The sequence below is a fragment of the Phalacrocorax aristotelis genome, chromosome 2 (assembly GCF_949628215.1).
Source record: "Phalacrocorax aristotelis chromosome 2, bGulAri2.1, whole genome shotgun sequence".
Classification (NCBI taxonomy): Eukaryota; Metazoa; Chordata; class Aves; order Suliformes; family Phalacrocoracidae; genus Phalacrocorax; species Phalacrocorax aristotelis.
In genome coordinates, this window is record NC_134277.1 from 45708690 (window position 1) to 45731917 (window position 23228).

The following is a 23228-nucleotide window of genomic DNA, read 5'->3' on the forward strand; positions in this document are numbered from 1 at the left end:
TAGAATCCATTGAAATCTTATTTTCCTCCCTCTCATTCCTCTTCCCCTTGGCTCTTGATCAGGCAAGTACTGAGAAGTCATATGATCTGAACCACTCCATAATCATGCTCTTCAGTTTGCTATGTAAAAGTAAAGTTCAGCTGAAGTATGTGTGTCCTGTAGTAGTAGTAATAATAATGATGATGAGTTTTTTTAAATTTAAAGCGAACAGGAGGGTTGTTTCTGGTTTTCAGTTTGGAGGTATTAGTATTATGTGAGCATCAAACTTTAGCCTCCTTATTTGGTGGGTGAAAAACAACAGACTGAATATAAAATGCTTTGAGTTGTCTTCTGGTGAAGCTGTTGACTGTATAGAGGGTCTAGACTTTGACTTAAGCATCCAAATTAAACACCCAGAGTTGTCTAGAGCAAGATATTAATATTGATTGCATGCTTAAAAAAACATAGTCTGATGTCTTCTAATTAGCCTGCTTGCTGGTGCAGCTTGTCTGTCACTGCTTGATCTGTATGTAGAATTGCATCTGTAATGCAGTTTTGTATGAAGGAGTTTGGGCAAGCTAGAATTTTTCTGGACCATTGCATCTATTTTGGAAATACCACAAATAGCATAACTATGTTGCTAGTTCAGCATAGACACTGTTAAGGTACTGTCCCTTGTGTGTTCCTTGTCTCCATATACTTTTTGAGTGTCTCTGTGTATGTTACATGGTCATTACAGCTTTTCCCATTATTTTGTCAAGAGTTCTACTTTTCATAAGCAGATGCATACTCACAAATTTTTTTTAGCTTTAGAATATTTCAAACTTGGGATATTGTTGGCATGAGTATAATGGAAGGGAATGCAAGTTTTTCATGACTGAGTGACTGGTGTTACTTAAATGCAGGCTTTTAAAATCTGCCCTCTAGAATAAACTGCAGCTGTGAAGGTGTACTGTGTTTGATAACAATAATAGAATCAACCTACATTGTTACTTTATTACATCTGGGACATAGCGGTTATCTGTTCTTATGGAAGTTGTATTTAGCTAAACTGGATAGTGCAATGATGTTTGCATGAACTCTTGCAGAATTGTGAATCAAATATATTTTATAGATAACTTTCTAGCTTTATTTAATGTTGATTTTTCATTCCTATTTTCCCATACCTCAATCACCACCATCAGTTTTGGACAAAATCATACTCCTGGGCCAGTTTATGGTTCCCACTAAATCTTTAGTAATATCTGGATGCTCTCATTAACCTTAAGCGAGTTTTCCAAAATTACAGAATAGCAATTTTATCTGTAATTGCAGAGTTGGGTCTGATGATAGCTAAAGCAAGCCATGGATAGTTTACACTTAAATTATAGAGTGGTGTAGTGTCTATGGGAAAGTAGCACAGAGGTGTTGCAGCTGCTCTTCTACCTCAGATGATGACGCAGAGCTGCATTGCATCCTGCCTCTGCTTTAACTAGAGAGAGAGGTATAAGCTGTTTTGTGTGTGAATGAATTGCATTTGTGGTTTGGTTTTATGGACATTAGTTCAGAAGCATACAAATAAATAATTTTATATGTGCTAAAGAAGTTCTTTTGACAGTTGTTTTGGTATGTAATTTTGTAATATTGTCCAGTGTTTTTGTCATTCATAAAAACTTGGTTATTTTTAAAGGTGAAGTCTGTGAAAACTGGGTCGGTCTTTTGGACAATCTGCTGCTGTCTGTCCTACTTCTACATGGTAAGCCTTTTGTATGTGTAATAGCTAAACTATCTGAGTAGGGCTTACGTAATCTATATGTTGATGAGGAACAGAAGGAGATTTTAATCTTTGTTGGAGCCATAATGTAAAATTGTTGCATCCTATTGCTGTTAAAACCTTGAATGAATGAGTAAAAAGGTATAATAAATGTTTTGGCATTTAAAGTATTTAAATAAACACAGTGAAAATAATTTTTGGAAAAACTCTTAGTGTAATAGCTCTATTTACAAATTTATCCTATGCTGTGAATAGGTTCCCTGATTCAGTGGCATTTTTGTTTTGATGCAGGTAAACCTAGGTGGAATTTTGATATTCATGTGTCTGTGTGTCATTATTACTAAAATGCAATAATAATGATAAAAATTTACAAAGTTACATTTATAACTTTGAAAGCTATTTTTCAGGGTACAATTATGCCATAAAGTAAAGCTTACCACCAGAACTGCTAAATGAATTCAATGTCAGATTAAACGATCATAAAGTCCCTTTTTATTCTTGATCTATAAGAATGGAAGCTATTGCAGAGATGTTCGCAAGGGCTAACAGAGGGGAAAAATAGTAGTAAAATTGAGGAGATAAAACTAATAGCAAAATGGAGGGAACTGATTCTTCCCCTCCTCCATCCTCTGAAACCTTAGACTTAAAGAATTTTCCTGTATGAATCAGTCAAAAGTCCTTTCTTCACCAATAAACTCGTTGGGTTGTTTGGTTTTTTTTTTAGGCTATATGAAAAATAAATTAGCTTCACAGTAGCCAGAGGTGGGGCAGTAGGCTAATTGCTTGGTGTCAGTTAAGGTTGAGGTCTCAAATATTAGTTTTCTACAGTCAGGTAACTACGCTTGCAAGAAAAAGGAACTTAGGAACTGTTTTGCATACCTTAATTTTAAAGTACAAGATTAATTTAGATGTTATCTGGATGCTGCCTAGATTTCCTCTAGCTTTAATGTTCATTGGGTTTTCTGGAATATTTTTGCTCTTAATACTAATAATAGCCCTGTATATGTTGCTAAAGAGGATAGCTGTCTCCTGTTAAGGGTACATTTATTTCCTCCTCCATTTCTTCTCCTTTTTGCCAAGTGATTAAATAAACAGCCACTTTATCCATAGCATTGCTGTTTATATAGCATTACAACGAAGAGATCCTGTAGGTTTGGTACAGACTTATGTGCAGTAAAAATCAGGCAAGTAACTTTTTGAATTGTTGTATTTATATACCATAGTCTTTATTTTTAGGACAAAGTGTAATTGTACTATTTGTTATATAGTGTTCATTTTTGTTTCTCTGAAGGAATTAGTTATGTTTTCAGTGTAAGTTGAAAATTAAATCAAATCACAATTTTGAGGTAGTAAGAGTCATTTCTTGCATGGGGCGTTTGGGGAACAGCTCCTTGAAAGAGAAATGGATATTGCATGGACTGACAGAAATCTTTCTTGATACCTAAATCTGCTTAAAATACATACCTAACTCACTGTGGTAATTTGCATTACATTCCATAAGGAGAAGGGTTTTTTCCTGCATTTGTATTTTTAGCATTTGACTCCAGCAACTTCTGCTTCAGATAGCTTTTTGTGACAAAGAGGTAAAATACAACAAAGCTTTATATTTAAGCAATCCTTGTAGGAGTAATAGCATATTTACACTCTTTTTGCCAATCCATGGGGATGCTTCAGTTTTGTTCGAAAAGTTCCAAAGTGCATCATCAGTTCAGTACAATCTTCAGTGCTTAGATTTGGTTTAATATTTTGATAATTAGAGATGCAGGTCTCTGGTCCATACGAACTGTCTGCTACCTGCTTCATTCAAGCCTTTCCCTAAATATGACAGTGTCCTAACTGCACATTTGTGCTTATTCTATTCTGCCTTACCTTTCTTCATATAATATTTTCTCTCAATAAATAAACTTACCTCTGTAAACTATGATACTTCATGATAGTAATTTGGCAATAGGATCATGATAATCTGAAATGAATTTCTAGAAAATTTAGAAGATTTCTACTCATTTCACATATTCTGAATCAGTTACTCAAATTTTGAAACACTGGGTTTTGTAGCAGTATTATCAAGAATCAGTACTTGGTCTCATCCTTGTTTTGGAATCTGTTCTATACAGCATAGTCATTTGGGTTTCTCTTTGAATTTTAGGGCTTTAAAAGTACCTACATGAATCTAAGCCCTAAAGTACAATTAAAGTGAACACCACGTTAGCTAGTGCATTCTAAAAATGAAGATCTAGGGTAGGCATGGTACATATGGGAGAAGTCTAGACTGTAATTCGACAAGAGGACATGTGTTAAAATACAGATTGTCTAGTCAACATTAGCCCTTCTAAATATGTTAGAGATTTAGATAATGCATTGTAACGATAGCTCATTAAATCTTTATCTAAACCAGCAATCAGTGATGTATTGATAACATTGTAGTGTTTCAGTTATATCACATCTGTGCTTCTCAAGTGCTGCTGCTACTACAATATCCATGATGATGTTTCACCCCATTCCGTAGTTCTCAGCCCTGCTTCCCTGCGCATCCACCCCCTCCCTTTTGTTCCTTTCCTTACACTGCAGCCTGCACTGGCTGCTCTCCTCCAGGAGTTCTGCTCCCAGAGGTGTACCTTGCTCCTTTTCTCCTCTCTGGCTGGAGATACTGTTCCCTCTCCCCACCAAGAAGTGTAGAGCACAGTGCTAAATGTGTATGTCAAAAGAAAATTTTGTATCCTATGTGGAGTCCTACCGCTGCCTTGCGCTGCAACCTTCACCATGGTGAAAAGCCTCCAGCATCACATTCTTGTTTGCCAGTGTGACCAGTTAGCCTGGGAGGAGGATGTGGTATAGGAAGGACAGCCTTGAAAATCTACCAGCCCATTTCAACAGTCGTTAATACTTTGATATGTGGCGGTTTTGTTGGTTTTTTTCTTTTTTTGTAATAAATATTGAGAAAGTTTCTGGTGATATTACTAGTAATTCTGACTGCTTGTCTAGATGGGGTTTGTGTTTTCTTGTTGGACCATCAGGATGTATAAATCCAGCATTGTCTGTCCTAAGAATTTGCGGAGATCTTCATACCTAATTTCCTCTTCCCTTTCTCATAGGTCTCTGCATGGGGTGGCTATGTTTTCATCATCAACCTTATTCCACTGCATGTGTTTGTGCTGTTGCTGATGCAGCGATACAGCAGGAGGGTCTACATTGGTAAGTTTTGTTCATTGAACAGTCATTCTCAAATGCTGGATTGTGAGAGATGAAATTAATTATACTGATGTGTTTTGTATTAAGTGGGAATTAAGTAATTGCATATCAGCTTGCATTGCATTAATTTGATTACTGATTATAGTCAGTTATTTTCTACAACATGGAAATAAGGAGTTAAAACATAGTCTTCCAAAGTTTCATATATCTAGCTGCTAATTAATTTTTTCCTTTCTAGTGCACTAAAAAAAATTGGATGGTTTAATATTTGTAGAATCCTCTTAATGTATTTTTTAATATATATATATATATATTATGTGTGCGTCTGTAATAATGTTTCATATCTTTGGCTGTTCCTAGAATGTTAAACAATTGCTACTTTTAAGAAGTTGTGCAGCAGAAATTACACAAACATATAGTGTGTTGTGACATATATGAAAATATACTGAGAGGAATTTTCAGCAGCCATGTATGTTTTATAAACCTAGACTAAAAAGTAGTGTAAGAGTCTGTCCACTCCCTGTGAATCCTTAAGATTTTACTGGGTTAATGGGTCAGCCTTCCTTCCAGTTTCAGGAATGTATGAATAGTGATCTTAGGGGACTTCTTAACTGATTTGCCTGACATTTAAATACTCTGGAAACTGTTTTTACAGAGACTTTACCAGTCAAATCAGTTGACCATGGTGTAGGGGTGTGAGTGAAATGAATAATATGCAGTTCCGATATTCAAAGGTTTATAAGTTAGCTAGAACATTTTTGACTCCCTAATGTATCTTACAAAAGATAATTTGAGAACATAGTATCAGCTGAAGTGCAATATCACAGGTTGTTTCATATTTGTAAATATATTTTCATTACCCATTTTAACACTGTGTTATCTTTGTGTTTTTAGTTATTTTAATGCTTTTTTAGTGCCTGCTAAAGAAATTACTATATTTACTTATATATTTGAATTATTATATACTATAATATTTACTCGGGTTCGGTTTTGTTACCAAAACTGTAAATATGGGTTTCATGCTTGTTTTGTTAATCGATTTACGTAATTCAGAAATGGAAATGCTTCTTTAAAAAAGGAGCTCTAGCACACCTTCAATTTTTAATGTTAGTGTTACTTAACTTCTTCATTAACTACTTCTTCATAGCTTAAGGGGAAGGTAATTTATCTTGTTCTGCTTTTAAAATGGTTTTATTTGAATATTTTCGTTTTCCAATTTCTGAGTTATGCAAGAGAAAATGAAATCTACTAATTATAAAATCCTGAAGTGATGTGCTAACCAGAAACAGTGAAGAATAAGTACTCGTGCTTTCTCAGCTTTCGATGAACTAGTCTTTGAACTCATCTGGGGAAAATAGTACTGCAGGTTCTTATGAATTAAAGGTTTTGGCAGATGTTTGTTTTGCAAATAGCTACAGTGTTTTGAGATGATATTGCCCTTCAGCTGTGAGGGAGATGTACTTCAGCAGAGTTCTCAGAATGAAAATGTGATTGCTGCTCTGGTGTTTCATTGCAACTGCTGGCTTTAAATTAAGCTTTCATGGGAAGCCTTACACACAGAATTCTGTACATCTCTAGGTTTGTTTAACAGGATGTTTTTGTAAAGCAGGTAAGAATGTTCAAGCACTTCTAGAAGGAAATTAGTGTGCTTCACTTCCAACCTATTCAGATAGGGAGAAGAGTTTACAAAAGCTCACTGAAGTAGGGAGAATAAAGATATTTTTGGAGTTTCTGTCATATGCAATTGCTAGTGTGCCTGCAGCAGTCTCATTGCTCTCAAAAAACTACCAACGTGCAGCTAAAACTTTTGTAAGCTATTGTCAGCTGACAGTACCTGTAAAATCTGCATTACTATTGCTGAGAATTCTGGGGGTTTAATGTATTAATAACATATATTGATATTGCATATATTACATATTATTAATATTTAATCGAATGTAATAACCTAAATGTAGATAACAATATTTGGTAGCACCAGGTTTTTAAAAGTAGTGATGGTTTCCTGCTCTGTATTTTTCACGTGGGTGTTCATACACCAAAGGAAAGGTTAATGGACATGATCTAATATGCTTGGCAATGTAATACAGAATCATTTAATGCGTAAAAATTTCCCGGAACATTATCTTGTTCCCAATTTTAAAATATTTTGTAACTTGCAGGCAGATAAATTTATCAGCCAGATAACTTCTGACCCAGTTGGTATCAGTGGTGATCATGCTGCCTATATTTGAAAGCTTTTTGTTTGGGCTTTTTGTTTTGTTTTAGGTTTGTTTGGTTGGTTTTTTGTTTGTTTGGATTTGGTTTTGTTTTGTCTTGACAGTGGTTTGTATCTTTCATTCAGATCTTGCTAGCTTAATAATGAACAAGTGCTTATGATTCCAGTGTATTAGCAGCACTTGTATAGGTAAAAGCCTCTTTATTCAGGCACAGGAACATTGATGATATTTTCTATTCTTGTACTTTGTAGGTTCTCTTGCAGTTTAGCATATGTTTAAAAAGTGAATGGTTTTATAGTTGGAAAGGTACCAATATAGATCTGTCATGCTTGCACACTAGAGACTTGGTAATTTTCACTTCAATCTGATTTTTTTTTTCATGTACAATTTTTAAATTCTGTATACTTTTCAAAATATTTAACGTCAATAACACTTAAGAATCTTCCAGAATTTAAAACTTAATTTCCATAATTTCTTGTTCTGTGTATCAGATTTTATAGTTTAAGTAGTGAGCAGGCAGATGTTTATATCAATTACGTCTTTTTTTCTAAAACTTCAGGTGATTATTGTTTATTTCTGGTGATCATAATCCGTTAATTGAAAGTATGTGGTCTGGTATTTGACTGTACTCTCTGGAGAAGTTTTTCAGTAGGTTATTTCTGTATTTGTGCAGTGTACTGCAACTAAAATTGTTTGTGGAATTAGTTTATTCACAGTAGGTCAGAATGTTTTTGTTATTGATCTAGTCAGTTATGACCATGAGAGTAGCTTGCAGGAATCAAAATTAACTTCATGTTTTTGCAGACTGTGTACACAGTAGAATGTAAAGGAACATGGAAAGTTTGTGATGATATATCACCTTCGTGTATCTGAGGTCCTAGAAAAATTGTGTTGCTGTGTGAATTGCCAGAATTTTTTCAATACCGGGCAGACACATATGACAGCTGTTTGAAAGAAGTGTAACTAAGGGATGGGGGGATGGGGGGTGGATTGGAAAAAGTGGGCATAGAAAGTATAACTGTTGCAGGACTAGGCTTAAAAATGATGATTTACAATGGTCTAACAAATGTGAAATGTAGTGATTTATGCCAATCATTGAACTTCCACAGGATGGCAGTGTTGCAAAACTTTCATGGTACAATAAATGATTTATGTTGTATCAATTCTTCAAAAATTGAGCTTCCTACAGCAAAAATTTATTTCAGTGACGTAAGAGAGAACAGATCAGTACCTAGGCCAAGTAGTGCAATACAGATGCTTGAAAGAATACGCCAGAGGAGACAACAAGTGGTTGGAAGTATCACCACAATCACTTATGTGACTTTTGGAAAGCATACAGTACCCTGGGAGCACAATCATACCCACCCCCACCTCCTGGTGCTATTGAAACAATACCACTGGTAAATGATGCGATCCCCAAACCTGTTCTCAAGGAGGTTAGTAAAGGATTGTATGAGAAAGAAATGTCTTTGTAAGATCAAGGCTGTAACAAAGACAGTGATTTATGATTTGTAGGAGTGTTTAAAATTCTGGGAGGTAGATTGTTGCTGTTTGCCGCTGAAGGAACAGAACTTCATTTGGACTTTAAGTTGGCTGGTTACTTCAGATTGAACAGCCATGAGTCTGGTTACGAGTTGGTGTTTCTCTCTTCCCCTCCCCTCTCTCCTTCACCCTGGAATACTGAGGACCAAAACTCTGTCAAAATAAAGTACATTATTTTCAGTGCATACATAATAATAATTAATATTAATAATACTAATATTAATATTAATTATGTTCTTGGCCTCTTTCTGGGGGCTTATTAGTCCCCATTGTTGATATAGATCTATGTGCGTAATAGTAATGTGCGTAATAGTAATTTTTAATTCTGTTGCTTTTCAGCTTCTTGAGTTAAAAAACAAGCAAGCATACACCTCTCTGCATTTTCCACATAGGTAGCGGACTCTGAAATGTTTTGCTTCTTTGAGGTCTGGTCCCTTCAATTTCTTCTCATATAGAAAGCTTCTTTTGTCACTTGTTATCTGCTAGCTCTTCCCCCACCCATGACCTGCGAAAACAAGACGGGAAGAGAAAACTATTTCGAGCCAGAGCATCTTGGGTAGATGGTTTACTTCCCTAGGAGGAGAAAAAACAGTGCAATTAGGAACAACAATACTTTGCTACTTCCTCTAAAATTGGATGCAATAAGCAGGTTTATTCTAGTCAAAGGAGGAAAAAGTAGTTAGGATGGCTGAAATGTTTAGAATGATACAGTTCTGTTTCAGTGTCACTGAAGTTGGGGGAGGATGGGCTCTGCTATGGAACCAATACTTTCTGAAATGTGTGTATTCATTTTCTTCCCACCTTTCTCTGCCTCCCCTCTCCTCACTCTGTTTTTTTCCTAGCATATAGCACTTTCTACATTGTGGGGTTAATATTATCGATGCAGATACCTTTTGTGGGATTTCAGCCAATTAGGACGAGTGAACACATGGCAGCTGCAGGTAAGGAAATTAAATACCTGCTTCCAAACAACCTGCTTAGCATAGGAAAACCTCAAACCCTTGTGGCTTTGTTCCCTTGTATTGGAAAGAACACATGCTAACAAAACAAATTGTTAAAGAAAAAGAGGTAATATTTAGCGTCTGTAGGGAAGTTTTCTTTCCAGTTGACACATTTATCCTTCTTTGTGTGAGCTAGTGGAGGTCAAATGCCTCCATAGCACTGGATCAGTTATGCATTCTGACAAGCACTTATTTTAAACATTTATAATCTCTACTGTTTTGCAATATAATGTTGCTTTCAAGCATTGCAGGATTGAAACATTCCTTATTGGTAAACACAGTTTTTACTGAGCAATTTGGTTTTAGAGTTGATAGTCTTCTGTAATTTTTCAAAGTGGGTTAAATACAAACGACTTAAATTACGAATCAGGAGACTGATTTTTAAATAACTGATTTCAGTCATCTTTGATTTTTTTTTTATTATTATTTCTTTGAAGTTGATTTTTTTCAGTAGTTGTTAACAGTCAGACATCTTGATTTCTTGACAGCAATAACCTCTACTAAGACTGATAGGTTTATGTTTAATTGTATATGCTGTTTGGGTGATATAGTTCCGTTTCTGAGATTCATCAGGCTTTTTTATTATGTGTAGTCACTGATCAAAATGTATTTGGGACAGCAATTGGAATATCATTAAAATATACAAGAAAAATACTTTTTTAAAAAATTGAGATTTTTTTCAACAGTCTGAATATAATGGAAAGAGTAAAGATTATCAAACCACATTTTACACCTGAAGAATTTTACATTCATTTAGTGAATAGTAGAGTTTGTGTCTTTCTTTAAGAATTGAGGTAGTGAATTTCAAGATTGTGTACCTCAAATTTATTGTTAAATTGAAGAAAGACCATATACTTGAGTGAATTTTCACTTTTGAATAGACTAATTGTTGGATTGATCTGATTATATACGTTGAAATTAATAACAACAGAAGAATCATGTCCAAGTTATGGTTTAACGTTAAACTCTAAACAGCCTTTTTGAGGGTGTGGGGTGCTTATGCAAGAAGTCCTGGTGTTTCAACACTAGCTTTATATAATTCAGTTTTCTGTATCACCTAATGCTAGGGGGATTGGGGTTTTTCTTAAATTCATTAAATCCTCCTGTTTTGTTCGTTAGCTTAATTTCCACATATTTCTGTATTAGCCTTGTTTTGCGTGATGTGTATCTTAATTTTTCACCAGGTCTAGGTATGTTAACCTGTGTTTTTGTCACAATCAGTGCAATCTGGTTTTTGGGTGATCCTTACCCCAATTCAGTTTGGGAGCAAAGCAGCGGTGGGTATTGAAGCTCTTGAAATAATAAGCAAAGAATTTTTCTGAGAGTATTTTCTCTCATTGCGTGTTTCTGTCATTCAAGAAAGTATCACCCCTGTTAAGTATTAAGGCCTATTTGTCAGAAAGTGATTTTATGCTAGTTTTTGGATGTAAGGGTGTGCCTTAGATTTATTTCTCTAATTTAGATACAGCCAAAGTATGCCAGTTGCTTTAACAGCTGTTACTGCTTTAGAGCAATTTAAAAAACCTTTCCTCTTTCTTTAGGTGTTTTTGCACTGCTGCAGGCATATGCATTTTTGCAGTATCTGAGAGACAGATTAACAAAGCAAGAATTTCAGACATTGTTCTTCTTGGGTGTCTCGCTAGCTGCTGGTATCGTATTCCTGAGTGTCATCTATTTGACATACACAGGTAAATAAATGTGAAACTAGTTTACCTTTGGAGCAGGTAAACCAGATGATCAATATTTGGTTTTGTCTAAAGTAGTTGTTGGCAATGCCACAGCGAATAAATTGCCCATGTTACTCTATATTTCTGTGTGTTGGAATTCACTGTGCTTTCTGGGCTATGGGGCGGAGGGGTGTGTGGGGGTGTGTGTGGAATCTTTGTAGCATCATTCCAATATTTCAGGTATTATCAACATGATTATGTAAGGAGTCAGACTGGATGAGGAACATAACTATAGCCAAAGCGTATTACGAAGATATGTATAGCTAATCTATTCTGAACAGCGTTGGTGGGTCAAGGTCAGATTGCTTACTCTCTGAAATACTTGAATCTGACTTCTCTATGACTGGAATTAATCTATAAGTTCTACTTTACTCCTGTGGTTCAGCCTCCAGTCTTCAAGGTGGTTCTACCCAATCTCACAAAAACAAGCTTGTCTTTGCTTGGTTGCCATCCCCAGATGGCTCACTGCCATCTCCTTATCCCATGATATATTTCCTTGGTGATCTAATACTGTACTTCCTTCCCCTGATGAAGCAAAAGCAATCTTATTTTCCCGGCTAAAGTATGTCACCCATGCAAAAATTGTCTTCTGCTTGGTTTAAATTGTATGATCTTAGTATTATATCTCAAATACAGTTTTGTTTTATCAGAGCTTTGTTGGGGGGGAACAACACTTTCCTGAGACTTAACTTGTTTTTTATCTTAACTGACTTCTTTCTTGTAATTCTTTTTAGCAATGTTTCTGGCATTTTTTTTCTCTGTATTAGTTGTTCAACATTTTGGACTGTTTAAAAGCAGCTTTATATACCATTTTTCCAAAAGAATACTTAGCATCTCTCTTTGAAAGTCTTCCAAAACTTGATGGTTTATGATTTGCTCTTCATTAAGTATGAGCAGGTTCTACTAATACTTAGGAAGAATTTTCAGACTAGCATATCAAAACAAAATTTGGCTTGAATTTCAGTGTGCAGCAAAATATGTCTGTTACAGTTCTTAGGGTCTTGATTTAAAGTTCTGAAATTCACTGACCAGTATCGTTGTTTTACCAGATGGATAAAACCTCGTTGCCTCAGCTGCTTCTAGTATGCTGTGTAATCTATAGACTCCTGACCATCTCACAGCACTCTGATCCCTCTCTCTTTTCTTAATAATGCCCTTGTAGAAGGGGGCCTGCGTCTGGACCTTGTATCCCAGTTGCAGCACCTGGAAGGAAGGGATTTATGGTTCTGGATTTAAGTTCTGCCTGCCATAAGGCATGTTGGCCACTATTTTCAATTTAGCGCTGTCAACTGTTTTGGCCTCTGGCATATATTTACCTTTACCTAGCCACCAGCTGGACCCCAATCCACTGAGTACTACTTTGAGCTTGTCAGGACAGCTAATTTTCAACCCATCAAATGATCTGTTTGTCCAGCCCATTCTTCTTCAGCTTATAAATGAGAAATGAGGAAAATGGTTCAAAAAGCATTTAATTGTGCTCCATGATCTTTTCAGGGACTCAGTTTACTGGCCCGTAGTTTCCTGTGTATTCCTTCTTGCCTTCCCCAGAGACGTAGCATCAGTCATTTTCCAGGCACCAGGGCCCTCCCATATCACCCTGATGAAGATGGTGGGTAGCTGTCGTATTGGCCAACTCTTTCAGCACCCCTCAGGTGAATGCATTTAGTCCTGTGTTTTGGGTACATCCAGAGAAGACCATAACTGGTAGTTCCCCATCTGCTGGCAGCTCCTTGCATCTGAAGACTGAAGGGGAAAAATATGGCTGTCATAGAATATTAACCACAATATTTAAATGTCTAAACTAGTTATTAAACTAAAACCTTTAGTCAGATTATACTGATTTTAAATGTCAGATAGAGGGAAGACTTACCATGTCATACACAAAGACTTGTAATAAATAAAAGGATTTAACTTTCTCTTATTTCACGTTGTCTGTATCTCTCTTCAGAGGGAGTCAAAACAGTTGCCAGGAAACTGGAAATAAAATTTAAGAATCTTACTAATAATAATTTTTATCTTTCACCTGATAATGATGCTGTTTCTCTTGATCTTAAGATATTAAAGGATCTAAAGGTTTTGTTTAAAAGAAAAGAAAATATGTAAAGCTTATCAGCGTGTCTAGTAGCACCTTTTATATTGCATGCCGCATATAGATCCATCAGTAGGGAAACAATAGGAAACCAGTGTTTAATTGAGTATTAGTGCTTTGGCTATAGATAGTTCCCAGTCTCCTGCTCAGGCGTTTCAGAAAAATGAAATACTTGCTTACCAATTATGCTTTCTTTTTCTTATACTTCTTTAGAAACCTTTGCTCTATATCTGCCATATTCTTTAAGAAATATTTTTTTTTATTATTGCATTGCTTTGACTTTTGGAGGAGTGTGTGTGTCGTGATACTCAACAAGTACAATATGATCCTGTGAGAGTGTGATCCTCTGAAAGCATGTTCTTCTAAAACTGGCTTCATGGTTGGTAGACTTTATAGGCTGCCTAATGCAATAGGTCTGGTTCACATATATTACAAGTTCAGTAAAATTTCTTTTGGTTTTGTGCTATAATTTGAGGGAATGGAAAAATTATGACATTTAAATACCTAGGCAGCAGAAGGGTTTTATTTCCCCTTCTCTTTTTCAGGTTATATTGCTCCTTGGAGTGGCAGATTTTATTCATTGTGGGACACTGGGTAAGTAAGGATAAAGGATATAAGGATTTAGATATCAATAGCATTCTACTGAAAACTAATAATCTTTTGCTCTTACCCTCAAATCCATTTAGTATTTAAGTCAAGGAGAATATAGTGGGATTTAATCAGCTCTCTAAAGAGGGCATTTGTAGTAACTGTTTCATGATCTTTGCAAGCAATCAGTTGTGCAAAACTAGTGCAACCACTAATTTGTCTATTAAATTTCTTGCTTCTTTGAAAGTCTCTGAATATGTAATGGTATGTTTTTCGGTATGAAATTGTAGTGCTTCTCAGCATAAAATAACTAAAAGCTGTACCAACACTTGAGGACACATTTAAAAATTACTAAAAGCCTTAAACTTACACTATTTTCATTGTGCATCATTGCACAAAATCACAATGATGTTGCACATATCATCTTGCATGCTGCCTGTTTATGATGTTCATAAATCTGTTTTATGTATACAGATGTCTACTCTAAACAATTCTGGTTTATTCATTTTTCTCAGATAAATGTATTTAAGGTGAAATTCAATTGGTAGATTTTTTTTAAGATTAAAAGCAGAGATAAGAGAACTTCAAACTTTTGGAGTTCACATTTTTTAGGTCCCCCTAATCCAGTTCACACAGGATTCTATACCAACTCTGTAATAAATGAAGTAGAACAAATGTTAGTAAAGAAGCCTCAGATTTATTTGAAGAACATGTAGATGTTCTTCGCTGTGGGGTGTGTATATATATATATACACACACAAAGCATTAAACTTTTGAGGGCTTGTCTACATTAGAAAATCATATTGTGTTAAAGCACGCAATGAAGTTTCGAATGAGAACCAGATTTCAGTGAAGAAAAGGACATATGTTTGATATCTCACCATTCGGTCATGTGGCACCCCAGATTAGGTCCCTGTGTGCCTTTAATATAGAACACTGTTTTGTCCTTGTCTGCACTGAGTGTTTGACTTGTTTAGTTGACATGTATTTCCAAGTGTAGACAAGGCCTGATTTTTTTTCAGCATCTAAAGGAATGTGGGGGCATCAGTAACTGGTCTGGTATTTAATACTGTAACTTTCTGTACTAAGAAAATAAAGGCATTCTGTGTAGAGGAGAGTTTTCAAAATACAGTGTTGAAAATCTGGGAGATTTACTGGTACAGGTGATTATCTTTCCAAAATTTAATGATGGGGCTTCCATAGCTGCGTGTTTTCATTTTGGTGCATTTGGCTTCATATTTAGCCCTAACAAAACAAAATTTCCATCATTTTAATCCTTTTAATTAGTATGGAAATAATCCTTTATATCAGTGTTTGAAATAACCCTATATACCAAATACTTCCTAAATACAGTAAGACCTGGAGACTTCTTTGATATAAACGTTTCATCAGATTTCTGCTGAATAGAGCACTTGCCATTTTAATTTGAAATGAATTTCAGAATTCCTAATGTTTACAAGTTTTAATAATTTTATCTTTTCAAAATAATTTGAACTGAATTTTTTTTAAAAAAGGTATGCGAAAATTCACATCCCGATCATTGCCTCTGTGTCTGAGCATCAGCCTACAACATGGGTTTCCTTCTTTTTTGATCTGCATATTCTCGTGTGTACTTTCCCAGCAGGGCTGTGGTTCTGTATCAAAAACATCAATGACGAAAGAGTGTTTGGTAAGAGAAAATACTTTTAAATTGTTTTGAAAAATCTTGTCTTACAACTTGATTCTGTTTTGGTTTTGTTTGCTTAAAGCTGGTATATGGCTTGCTCTGAAAAAAGGTTTAAAAGTGGTATGTTTAAAGATTATTGTTAAAAGTTGTCTACACCCAGCAGTATTTAAAGCTATTTATAAAAAATGCAGAGAACTGGTGATGGAGTATTGCCCCAAGAGGTGGGATCAACATATTTGTCGGTATGGTGCTGTTCTGCAGCTGGAGTTGCACGCTCCTCCACCTGCTGATCTTGCAAACCAAGCGTTGGGGCACAGTTCCACAGTACAGTTCAGCCAGATGAACAGCTCAGTGCGAAGGGAAGGTCCCTTCCCCACGCAGGCTGCAAGGCAACCAGCCCTTCCCTGGGTGTCTGGCACTCATCCCATCACAGATGATGAATCAAAACACCTCTTCTTCCCAGATTTTCTGCTGTTTTACTGAATGGAATCACTTGCTGTGGAACAAGTGCTAGAGAAGACACAAGCCTAACTGGAGGTGTGAGGTCTCCCTATGTCAGTGAAAGCAAATTGTTTATTTGTACAAAGCTGTACTTTGAAAGCAGACTTTTAAGATTATGAATGAGGCTTGTAAAGATGTGATTTGAAGTTGTAGCCCATATGGAAGAGTGAAGATCACTCAGGTCTTGGGATTTTACCTGGACAGGAGGCTGCAGACCAATACAGCTGCCTCTTAGGATTACCCAAGAGGTGTGTGGGCAGTAGGAACACTTACTGTGTTAAACCCAGTGACTCCAGGGTATTCTGTGCTCTGTGGCTTACAGTGAGCCCTTGTCAAGACCAGTGCTGGGCAACTCGCTTTCAGCCTCCTACTGCTGCATCATCCATTTAAATCAGCATAAAGAAACCTGTAAGTGAGAATGGAGAGCCATGCTACTTCGCTGCAAAGTAGAAAATACTTACCTAATGTAATCTGATAAATCAGTGTCCCTTCATGATTTCTATGGCAAGTCTTTCACAAAAGTATATTGTTAAACTGTAGCAGACAAGGAGTAACCACTATTACTTGAACAATATATGTTCCTAACCACTGTATACAGGTTTGTTTGGGTGTTTTTTCCTTCTAAGGAAAGTGTTCTGAATATTCCTTACTGTTCTGAAAATCTTGGGGGTTTTGGTTTGGGGTTTTTTTTGGGGGGCGGGGGGCAGGGAGTGGAGATAATACTGTTCAGGAGAACTTGCTTCAGAATAGGGCTCATAATATCATAATTATAATTACAATGTAGACAAGCCCCCAATTTGTCCACAGATATCTCTAACTTAAATTAAAATTTTATATTTACGTGAAATTCTAACACTTCCTTTTGCTTTTTTCAGTTTCAAGAACTTGTTTGGTCTAAGGCTCTTTGGCCTTTTTAAGCAAATGAAACTGCCTATTATTCCAGTAGTATTTTTGGTGTGTGATACTTAATTTCACTAATAATGTTTCTTCTGACACATTATTAATGAATATGAAAATGGGCTTGTGTTGTTGTTCACGGTTGCCAAGATGAACTTCAGGAAGGGTTTGAAGCTTAAAAGGGACAAATGTGAATTGAACTGTATCTCTGTAAATTAAAAACCAATGAAATACAAGATGCATGCTCAAGTCTTTATATACACAGATGCTCAACCCAATTCCAGAAGTAGTTTTGTGGAGGGCATGTACGTGTGCAGTCAGAGTGAGTGTTATTTTCTAAATGTCATCAGTAGATTTGTTTCTTTGCAGTTGCTCTGTATGCAATCAGCGCTGTGTACTTTGCTGGCGTGATGGTTCGTCTGATGCTCACTTTGACTCCAGTGGTCTGCATGCTGTCTGCAATTGCTTTCTCCAATGTCTTTGAGCGTTATTTGGGTGATGATATGAAGAGGGAAAATCCACCAATAGAGGACAGCAGTGATGAGGATGACAAAAGGAACCCTGGCAACCTGTATGATAAGGTGAGGGAAGGGAGCAAAAGTTAGAAGTCAGAAAACAGCTTAGTTTTACTCTTTTTGTCAGAATATTTTAAATGCCATTAGAGGTCTGAATCGCTAGCGTTTAAATTTAGAGCATGTGTTGATGTTCTCCAATAAGGTATAACTGATGTTCCGAAAAAAATCAGTGTGAGTGTAGAAGCAGTTCCTTCTAGCTTGATCGGTGGTGAGCCTTTAACCTAAAGGTACAGTGTTGACCCAGCTTTCTATAGAAGAAATGGCAGACAGTTGCTCTCCCGAATGACTTATAGCAGTTCTGTGTTACTCAATGTCTCCATGTTTCCTTCTTGTATATCCTTTAAGACATGGACAAATTAAAGAATAATATATTTTATAGAAAAGTATTTCTATAGGTAAACTTGCATACTCCTATTCCTGAAGAAGGTGGTATTAGGTACCAGCTTTTTTATCTCTTAGGCTTTGTAATACTGGCCCTGACAATGCATGAGCTTTGGGTTTCCCGCTTTTCCTCACAGTAAATATCTGTGCCTTTCACTTTTCTACCCTGCCTTATAAAAGGGCCTCATCATACTGAGCCAAACCAAGGGAGTCATGCACTGACCCTCACATAATAAGTTTTTTCTCTTCTGAAAGAGGTTTTCAAGGAATCATCCATTTTTGCAAGTTGCTGGATTGTCAAAATATTCTTGTGCATACTTAGCTAATGTACTCAACAACTTGGTCTAGCTTTATAGTATTCTGTAGCATTCCTGGGGTGCATGTGGTGAAGAAAAAGGCATGGGTTCCATTGTCAAGGAAACTTTTGTCACTTGTCATAACAGATGTATTTGTGTTTGTTTAGGCAGGCAAAGTGAGAAAACATGTATCTGAACAGGAAAAAACAGAAGAAGGATTGGGTCCTAATATCAAAAACATTGTTACTATGCTGATGCTGATGTTGTTGATGATGTTTGCTGTCCACTGTACCTGGGTAACTAGCAATGCGTACTCCAGCCCCAGCGTTGTTCTCGCTTCCTATAACCATGATGGGTAAGTAAGGTCTACGGCTCTGAAGTAATTAAAGGGCAGAAGCCTGTCTACTTCTTTCGCATTAGCAATTTGCTTTACCTTCTAATTATATTAAGGCAGAATTGTCACCTGAATATAAAATTCTTAATCTAATTTTCAAAAAGATGCAACATTTTATTAAATATTTAATGTAAATACATAAAAATAATCCTATCCAAAGCCAGTAAAGATGATGGCTAAAAAAAAAGTTTTTTAGTCAATTGGGAAAACTTGTTTATGAATATATATTTGACTGGAAACGTATTTAGTCACGTAATCAAAAGCAGCTCAGCTTCTGGCTGTTCAGCTGTCGGTGGGGTTCAAACTTCTGATTGCTGGTGGCTGAATCCCTCAAAGGGAGTTGAACACATTAAGAAAACCATTATTTTTGAGCCTGGATTTGTCACAGTGCAGTTAATTTGTCACCAGTATTTGTACTGACATGAATAAAGTGACCTCTCTTTCCAGCACTCGGAATATCCTAGATGACTTCAGAGAAGCCTACTACTGGCTGAGGCAAAACACAGATGAGCATGCCAGAGTGATGTCGTGGTGGGACTATGGATATCAGATAGCAGGAATGGCTAACCGGACAACCCTGGTTGATAACAATACTTGGAACAACAGCCACATAGCCCTGGTAAGGGTGGCCGTTATCTATGGATTAGAAACACAAAAGCGTTTACCTTGCAGTCGAGTATGAAATTGTAAATGTCTGTTAATAGATAGCATGATAGATATTAAGGAAAAATTCCATGGAGTGGGAAACACAGAGGTGGAAGGAACGTATTTTTTACATTTATTAGAACTCAAGTATAAAGAGTTTTGGGGCTAGAAGGGGTCGATTTTGCTTTCGGAGTTGCTGTTTTGTTTACTTGGATTTTCCAAAACTTCACTTCAGTTTCTCTTCTCTTCTTTGTGGGAGGATAGACAAAATCAAATAGGGATCACTTCAGTTCAGCAGTGTCTCTGCTGACTAGATTTTGAATGGCACTATGAAAACTACCCACATGAAACAACATGTTTTCAGGCATCTTGAAAATAAGAGTAAGTTTATGAATAGCAATGGAAGTGTTGCAGACTTGATGTGATTCTGTCTTCTCAAATTTGCGGTTAGACAAAACATCTGTACCTTTAATTCTTTCACTTGTGAAGAGTAAGTTTCAGCTTTGTGCATGTGCTTAAAAGCAGGGTGTTAGCATCGCCTGGGGTTACAGGGGCACCACCTTGGGCAGCTGAAACTTTTTTCAGAAACTAAAGAATGCTCTATGTTGTAGCTGGGTTGCTGTCTTACTAGGTGCTGTGTAACAACTCGTCATCACTCCGTGATGACATCACTCATCACTCAGTGGCCGTTTCTTCCCAGAAGACCTATGTCACGCTACACAGGCAGAATGGGGGAAGGGCTTGAGGAATGTATTACGATAGTTTCTTGTCTTGCGTTAGTACCTAGTAGAGCAGTTGGACCAGATCTACAGACAAGCAGTGTTCAAAGTCAACAAATTAATCAAGCTGTGCTTTGAGCATACAAAGGCCTGAAAAAAATGTATATTGGGGAAGAGGGGGATGATATGCATGTACTTTTGACAGGCAGGGAACTCACATCAGCTGAAAGCAAGTTTGGGAAATTGTACTGTTGGTGCCAATGTCGGTCAACAAGGCTTCCCATGTACTAAGGCACTTTTATTTTGGTTGTTGACCTACCCGAGTGTGTTAGTGTTTTATGTGGACATCCAACTCTGGTAGCTCTATGTGCCTCCCTCTTCTACAAGTGGTAGAATTGCAGATACTAGTATCTAAACCAACACATCTCTGCAGGACAAGGTGCATCATGTGAATAGAGAGGCTGTGGAAGTAATCTGTATTGCATAAGCACGGTAACTGTACACATTACAGCAATTAGCAATGATGGGTTTTAGTACAGAATTCTCTCCAGTAGGACTGCTGGAGCTGTCACATTCCATTTTGGACTGAACACTCCATAAAGGGGGACCCAAGCAATAAACGTGCGTTGTAGTGAATACCTGAACTTGTGTGCTAAATGAGGCACGCCCCGGAGACACGTGCCAGATGACTTCCTCCAGCTCAGAAATGGAAATCTGCCAAATTAACTTCACATTGATTGGGATGATGGCCAAGAAGCTGAGGTTCTTGGTCTTTTTGACAGATTGCAGCACAAGCGTAGTGTTTTCTAATTACGGTCTTAACTGAATGTTACCGATTTGGATGAATTATTATTTATATTGTAGTTATTCCCTTTTACAACAGCAATACATTATTATGCTTTAGGTGCAAGACCTTCAATAGCAAACAAAACTAGGGGACTGAATGTCACTGACTTATGTGGAAGTGACCAGTATGAACGACATTCTGGATACAGCTCTAAAAAGTTTTTCAAGGCCAAAACTATGTTATGCATTTAACTCAAGGATGTCTCTATTCTGACATTTTGTCTGCATAATCTTACGTTGAATTCAACACTGAGGGTGCCTGCATGCAGCTGAGTACAGTGCAGCACGGATGCTTCATTAGTGAAGGACAGAGATCAAAGGAAAAAACAACAAGAAATTACTAACATGTCAAATAATTTGTTCACTTTGGGCTGTGTCTAAAGCTTTGAAAATAATTTGGAATTAGGTATTTCCTGCAACACTAAGTTTTTGCCAATACAGCCATGATATGAAAAATCTCTAGGTGCCACAAAAGGAAAAACCCTTATTGCTACATTTTATACTCAAAATGCTCATTTCAACAGGCAGCAGAGGAGAAAATATTTCAATTTAGGTTGGGCTTTTGAGTTTCTAAATAGATAAAATGGGTTTTCTTTATCTAGAATGAAAATGTGGACTTTGTTTGACAAGGATGTATTTTGGGGCCTTGGTGTGGCAGGATACTGATCTGTGGATCTGTTTGATAGGCAGCTGTGCAGATCTTTAAGGTATTTTTGCTATGATGCAGGTGGGAAAGGCAATGTCATCAAATGAGTCAGCAGCATACGAGATCATGAGAAGCCTGGATGTGGATTATGTTTTGATTATTTTTGGTGGTGTGATCGGGTACTCTGGTGATGATATTAATAAGTTCTTGTGGATGGTGAGAATAGCAGAGGGGGAACATCCCAAAGATATTCGGGTAAGTGGAAATGGACAGGGGAAGCTGAACTGAACTGTGTGTTTGTCTCTACTGTTTGGGTTTTTTTTTTTAGCCTTTTATTTACATTGTTGCTTTTCTGGTAGTGCTCATTACAGTGGAGGGAAATCTCTACTACTTATTGCAATTTTACTTGAAAAACATGTTACGGGTTGTTTTCCTAGAACAGTAGGAGTGCAGAGGCCTGTAGCCCAGTTTCTTTCAATATTTATGGTTTTGACAGGTCAGTAACCTCAAAAGCTTTTCACTTTTTCTGCATGATACTAAAAGTACGGGATATCTTTCGTGATTCTTGTGTGTGTGTGTCTCACTATGCACCATCATACTTCAAAAAAGGAGTGTTCAAACTGTTTAAATGGTTGGCATTACAAATTTCTTCAAACTCTGTAATAGCAGGAGACAAGTTTAAGTGTTAATATTGACTTACGTAGAGTTTAAGTTACTCAAACATCTCAGAGATTGCAGAAGTCTGTAGTAATATTTGCTTATGGCTAACAAAAACTTCTAGATATTGAGCACAGGCTTAAGGGAGTAGCCCGTGTGCATAGTTTCATCTTGTACTGGAGATGAAAATGCAGAAATCTTTTGTTTAAACACTGTGCATATATGAAGTTTATGGTGACGTTGCAGACCTCGCATATTAACAATACAGTGCTTTTCACCTTTCTGAAGAATAATTTTGATAGATGCCCAACTTAACTCTTATGCATTGAGATCAGTTTTCCTGTAACTGCTTAGTGTGAAGTGACGAACTTGCACCAGCACAATAATATGGCTTTAGAAAGACTGGGCCACTGGGGTCTGGGTTGCAAGCAGGTGGTTTTCAACTATTTTAACTTCAATGAGCACCATCATTTTCTGTTTTAAGACTAGCTTAGATCAGCTTTTAAACTGTAAAACTCAGTTTAGATTCTTTACGAAGTTGGTTCTTTTTTTGTGGAGAAGGGAATGAGAAATGACCTTAAATACTGGTTTAGTTTATATTAACTCTTTGTATATTTTATTTTCAAAGGAAAGTGATTACTTCACCCCACAGGGAGAATTCCGGGTAGACAAGGCGGGTTCTCCAACTTTGCTGAACTGCCTCATGTATAAAATGTCCTATTACAGATTTGGAGAGATGCAGGTTAGTGCTACAGCTTCTACTGAATCTTAACTGAAATGTGAGAAAACAAATGTTGCTTTGATGTTTTCCATCTTTTAGATTGAGTGTCGCTTGTAGTAGCGGAATAGGAGGTAAGAGTCAGCTTTACAAATCAGAACACATCTAGGTATGGTCTACTGTACGTAACTGTTAGAAAAAAA

The 23228-nt window shown here is 36.7% G+C and overlaps 1 protein-coding gene across 1 annotated transcript in view; it reads left to right on the forward strand.

Annotated features, from left to right (window-relative positions):
- STT3B (STT3 oligosaccharyltransferase complex catalytic subunit B) overlaps window positions 1–23228 on the forward strand; it is a 53210-nt gene that overhangs the window by 25149 nt on the left and 4833 nt on the right. Inside the window, exons 4-14 of the mRNA XM_075083298.1 lie at window positions 1649–1714; window positions 4825–4924; window positions 9522–9620; window positions 11222–11368; window positions 14042–14090; window positions 15599–15753; window positions 17518–17729; window positions 18568–18755; window positions 19242–19413; window positions 21732–21905; window positions 22936–23049. Coding sequence (XP_074939399.1) covers window positions 1649–1714; window positions 4825–4924; window positions 9522–9620; window positions 11222–11368; window positions 14042–14090; window positions 15599–15753; window positions 17518–17729; window positions 18568–18755; window positions 19242–19413; window positions 21732–21905; window positions 22936–23049 — 1476 coding nt within the window. The remainder of the gene's footprint in view (window positions 1–1648; window positions 1715–4824; window positions 4925–9521; window positions 9621–11221; window positions 11369–14041; window positions 14091–15598; window positions 15754–17517; window positions 17730–18567; window positions 18756–19241; window positions 19414–21731; window positions 21906–22935; window positions 23050–23228) is intronic.